Consider the following 4,703-nt stretch of genomic DNA (forward strand, 5'->3'; position numbering starts at 1 on the left):
TGAGGGGGGGGCAGGTGGAGGCGGCTCATGTGAGGCGGAGCTTTCTGATACGAGTTCAGCGGCTGTGAGAGCGGATTCGGGGGGAGGCGGACTCCTCTGTGAGGGAGATGTGAGGGTGGGAGGAGAGGGGAGAAAGACGGGGGGAGCATGTGGGAGAGGGGAGGAGGGTGGAGGTGCTGGTGGGTGTACTGCTGCGGGTGCATGTGAGGATCAGAAGACAGTCTAGAGTCCGCACTGTGAGGCCATCTCTCCTGCATGGGGTGTGTGCGGGAGTCTCGAGGGGCTGGGTGTGTGTCCCCTCTGGAGGAGTGTGAGTGCACAGCGGGGGGGCCGTGCGAGGCTCGGACCCCCGGCTGCACCCGCCTCCCGGGCTCTGATGCCACATCAGTCTTTGTCCTGTCCGACTGAGAGGACAGTCGGGGGGTGGAGGAGACGCCGGGGGGAGGACGTTTGGAGAAGACGGCTGCAGGTCTGGGAGTCAGGGGTGAGGAAGAGGAGGAGAGAGCAGGAGAGGGAGAGGAGGAGTGTGAAGGAGTAACAGCTGATGAACAGGAGGAAGACTTGGAGATGGGGGATTGAGGAGCTGAAGGCTTTGGAGTGGAAGACGTGCCTCTGCTGTCTGAGGGATGATGGTGAGGGTGGTGATGAAGGTGCTTCGATGATGCTGCTTTGGGTTTGGTGTCCTGATGAGGAGGGTGAGATGAAGGTGAGTTGTTCTTGCAGAGAGGAAGCACTGGAAGGTCTGCTCTCACCCTTCCAGGAGGTGAGTCCTGCCGTTTGAGTTTCCCTCCTTCTTTCCCCCTCTCCTTCTCCAGCCCTTTGTTCATGTTGGAGTCCAGCAGGGGGGCGGGGTGATGAGCCACTTCCTGTTTTCTCACAGCTGGCAGCGCTCTGTTTTCCAACCCATCAGCCGCCTCTTCCTCCTTCTTTATCTTCACCTTCACTCCTTTCTCACTCTTTTTTTTCCTCCTCTCCTCTTTTTCCTCCACTTTTTTCCTCTCCTTCTCCCTCGGCTCAACCTGCTCCTCCTCTACTTTCACTATCACCTCCTCCTCTTCTTCCTCCTCTTCTTCCTCCTCCTCTTCCTCTCCTGCTCCCTGGTGGTATTTCCTTAAGCGTACGTGCCATGCCAGGCTGCAGACGGACGACACGGTCTTGAACTGATGCACCACGTTGCGGGGGATGAAGTAGATGTCGTTGTGGCTCAGGTGGATGCGGGCGTAGTGGATACCCTCCCTGCGCAGCTGGTTCAGTTTGGCATCATCCACCCACTGCACACACTGTGAGAAGAGAGGGCTTTGAGTCAGAGGCAAATGTATTGTTTGTATGTACACACACACACACACACACACACACACACACACACACACACACACACACACACACACACACACACACACACACACACACACACAAATTGGGACAGGACACTGTGTGAGTCAAGTCCACTAGAGTTTGAATGGAGGAAACTAAGCAGCTCCATCTTTAGATCCTGACATGCATCTTAAAATTGATATTTTAAATCATTAAAAATGTAATTACAACTATTTAATCTTTCAGTTTTCCTTCTTGCGAAACCTTTTTTTAGTCCAGTAAACACAATTTATGGGAACAATTTAAAGTGTTTTATTGCAAAAGAAATCTTACTGCAGTTCAGTTTTTCACCACAGTGTGGCAGCATACAACAGATTAAGTAACAATACACCCAACCAAGTATTAGTGACTAAGTGCTTTTGTATCGAAAAACTCACACATATTTGAAGTTACTCTATTGGGGGGGGGGTGTCTGATGGATGAGCAGTGCTTATTACTCTGCTTTTTGGTGTGTGTGTGTGTGTGTGTGTGTGTGTGTGTGTGTGTGTGTGTGTGTGTGTGTGTGTGTGTGTGTGACATTCTAACCTGAGACAGCGGAGGCTCGTAGAGGTCCAGCTGCAGCCTCTGAACTACTTGAGGGAAATCTCCAGCGTGGAAACACACGACGTCTTTGGTTACACGAGGAGGCTCCGAGCTGAGGGAGGGAGGGGGGGAGGGATTACAGGACAGTTGTTGGAGAGGAAGCCGACTGAGCATCTGCCCCCAGCAGTGTGATCACATTTTGCTCCACTTCCTACCTTCCTCCTGCCCGCACGGCCTTCAGCACCCCCACTGCTGCCGTGGTCTGTCGCTCGAAGCCCTGCCCGATGTGATCAGCGTGGGCTCGGGTCCGGTCCTCGAACAGCAACTCTCTGGGCTCGCTGGTCCTCGGCAGAGACTGCAGCAGGTTCTTCACCTCGTTGGTGGAGCTACCAAATGACAGAAAGAAACAGTGGAGTACAAAGTATTAAAAGGATTTTCACTCAGTCCAACTAAGATGTCTCGCTCTTGTCTCTGACGTGTAAAAAAAAAGGAAACACTGACTAAAAGTGAACGGGCAGCTGTCTCGACTAATTGATGTAAACCAGCCGCGAGAGTCTGACACAGGGAGCAGAGAGGATGTTACACAGGAGGAAAGCCTGCATTCATGTGAAGTTAATTAGGCAAACTGGTTGGGGGCATTTTCGGCAGAACATTACCAACCAAAAACAACACTCATAATTTCAACTTGAAAAAAAAGCATAAAAAAGAATAATCCAGTACAGAAATCTTAGACAAAAAAAACAATGTATTAGTGTCGGCAGCCCAACAGAAAATATACCACACATATTTCATAATCTGTCTATAAAGAAATACATTTGGTTCGGTAAATAAAAACGTAGTTTTTAAGCACAAATTAAGTACATTTACGTAATCCAAAAAAAATAATGTATCCATACTTTTCTTCATGCAGACGGGCTGAGAAGCTGAGGAGTTAAAACGCTCAAAAATTAGAAGTGATGCCAAACAATAGAAGCACTGCAGTCAGCTCGCTGCTGGATCAGTGACTCACACTGAAGCTGCAGTCACATTCAAACAAGAAACACTGACACAGAGTGTGTGAGAGATTCCTTCGAGAGTGTAACACAGGCAGAACCACGGAGAGACTACCTCTGCTCAACACTTCATTGTGCATTCATTCAGAGACAAGAGAGGAGAGTTGGTGAAAGGGGAAGAAGAAAAGGTGAAAACACACACACCAACCCACACACAGCTCCGTGTGTGTGACGGCCCTTCCGCAAAGCGGCGTGCGTTGACGCTTCACCATTCACTTTGAATGGGGTGACGTCACTTTTCGCCGAACTGCATCGTGGGAAGCAACGCAGAGCGTTGCTTCGCTGCAAAAGTTGAGCAATGTTCAACTTTTGACGCCTCGGCTGAAGCGTCAGCCAATCGAATCATATGCCAGTACAAGCTCTAGCCAATCAAACCGCTGCTTGTGTGTCAGGGGCGGGAGATTCATGTGATTGGTTGTTGGTCGAGCGCCCGCCAGCAGGCGTCAACGCACGCCGCTGTGTGGACGGGCCGTGAGCCGGCTGCAGGCTGACAGTAATGAATGTAAAAGCAGGAAAGCTGGTCAGAGAAACACTCAAAATGAGACTGCTGAACGTGCACATCTAGTGATATTAGAAGTCTACCATCTCCTGCTCTTCCTGTTGTCCTGGCACAATGAGGCCATAAAGCTATGTGTGTCTGCACCAAGTCATCAGGACACATCCCTATGTTAGTGGGCAAATAAAGAGGGAGGTAAACGAAAAGACAGGAGTGGAGAGAGAGAGGAGATGATGGAGGGGAACAGGGGATAAAGAAGGAGAGAGCAGAGGATTAGGCAGTTCAAAAAGTGTAGGAGGGGGGAACCACGCTCTGACGATAGACACTGAGAGAACCTCTTAAAGCTGCAGCACGTCACCTTTACACTGAGCTGAAGCTACTAATGAGTATTTGCATCATTGATTTATCTGCCAAGTGCTTTCTCTGTTAATCAATATGTGTTTAGTCAGAAACAATCAATTCGCAATGATGTAAAAAAGGTCTGATGGAGCAGCTGTAGCCAGAACATGTTTAGAGCGTTTGCTTATAAAAACAAAAAAGATTATTAATGGATTTCTTAACAAATAATAGATGCTCTGATACTTGGCTAACAGATTCATAAACTAATCATATGCTTGAAACTGAGCATTGGGTGTTTAACATGCAGCTGACAGCAACCGGCCCCCCATGGACCCCCATGGCTGTCTGTCATAGGTCATGCTGCGTGTTTCTGAGCGGGAACAGCATGCTCTGCTTCCTGTCTGCAACTGGGGCCTGCCGAGTGGCTGCTGCTGTTGCTATGCAATTATTAGAAATCTAGGGGAAGCAAGGCGCTCATCACTAAATGCTGAAATATTTGGGTTTATTTTAGTCACGGACCGCTGAGATGTAAGAAGAAGACTCAGTGCTGTCAGAAAAGCACACGCCTGGACGCTTTTCACTAGAACATGAGAAATGCTGAGATAGGAGTTCCTCTTGACACAAGTAGCCTTCTTTCAAAAACACAGTCAGCTGCAGATAAACCCTTCTCTTCATTTGCACTTGTCTTTATACTCTGACATATTGGATACACAATACATAAGCAACGACACTGTGCTAGAGTGCCCTGAAATAACAGCTTCAAAATAAATTAACTGAACAGCCTAGGCAAGACGAGTCAGGAGAGGAAATAAGATTGCAGAGAAATGGAGAAAGAAGACTGATATAAACAGACACGTGGATGGGAGGTGGAGGGAAGGAAAGGAGAGGAGGCTTCGATGAAGGATGAGAGATCCATGGAG

The 4,703-nt window shown here is 48.9% G+C and overlaps 1 protein-coding gene across 1 annotated transcript in view; it reads right to left on the bottom strand.

The window, feature by feature from the left end:
- Positions 1-5: 5 nt before the first annotated feature.
- Positions 6-4,703, bottom strand: part of LOC104950472 (round spermatid basic protein 1-like) — a gene marked incomplete at its 3' end in the record, with an annotated part of 31,389 nt that continues 26,691 nt past the window's right edge. Inside the window, exons 7-9 of the mRNA XM_010777002.1 lie at positions 2,112-2,282; positions 1,900-2,008; positions 6-1,280 (exon numbers count right to left, since the gene is read on the bottom strand). Of these exons, the coding sequence (XP_010775304.1) occupies positions 6-1,280; positions 1,900-2,008; positions 2,112-2,282 (1,555 nt within the window). The remainder of the gene's footprint in view (positions 1,281-1,899; positions 2,009-2,111; positions 2,283-4,703) is intronic.

This window comes from Notothenia coriiceps, unplaced genomic scaffold (assembly GCF_000735185.1).
Source record: "Notothenia coriiceps isolate Sejong01 unplaced genomic scaffold, NC01 NC01_scaffold00017597, whole genome shotgun sequence".
Taxonomy (NCBI): Eukaryota; Metazoa; Chordata; class Actinopteri; order Perciformes; family Nototheniidae; genus Notothenia; species Notothenia coriiceps.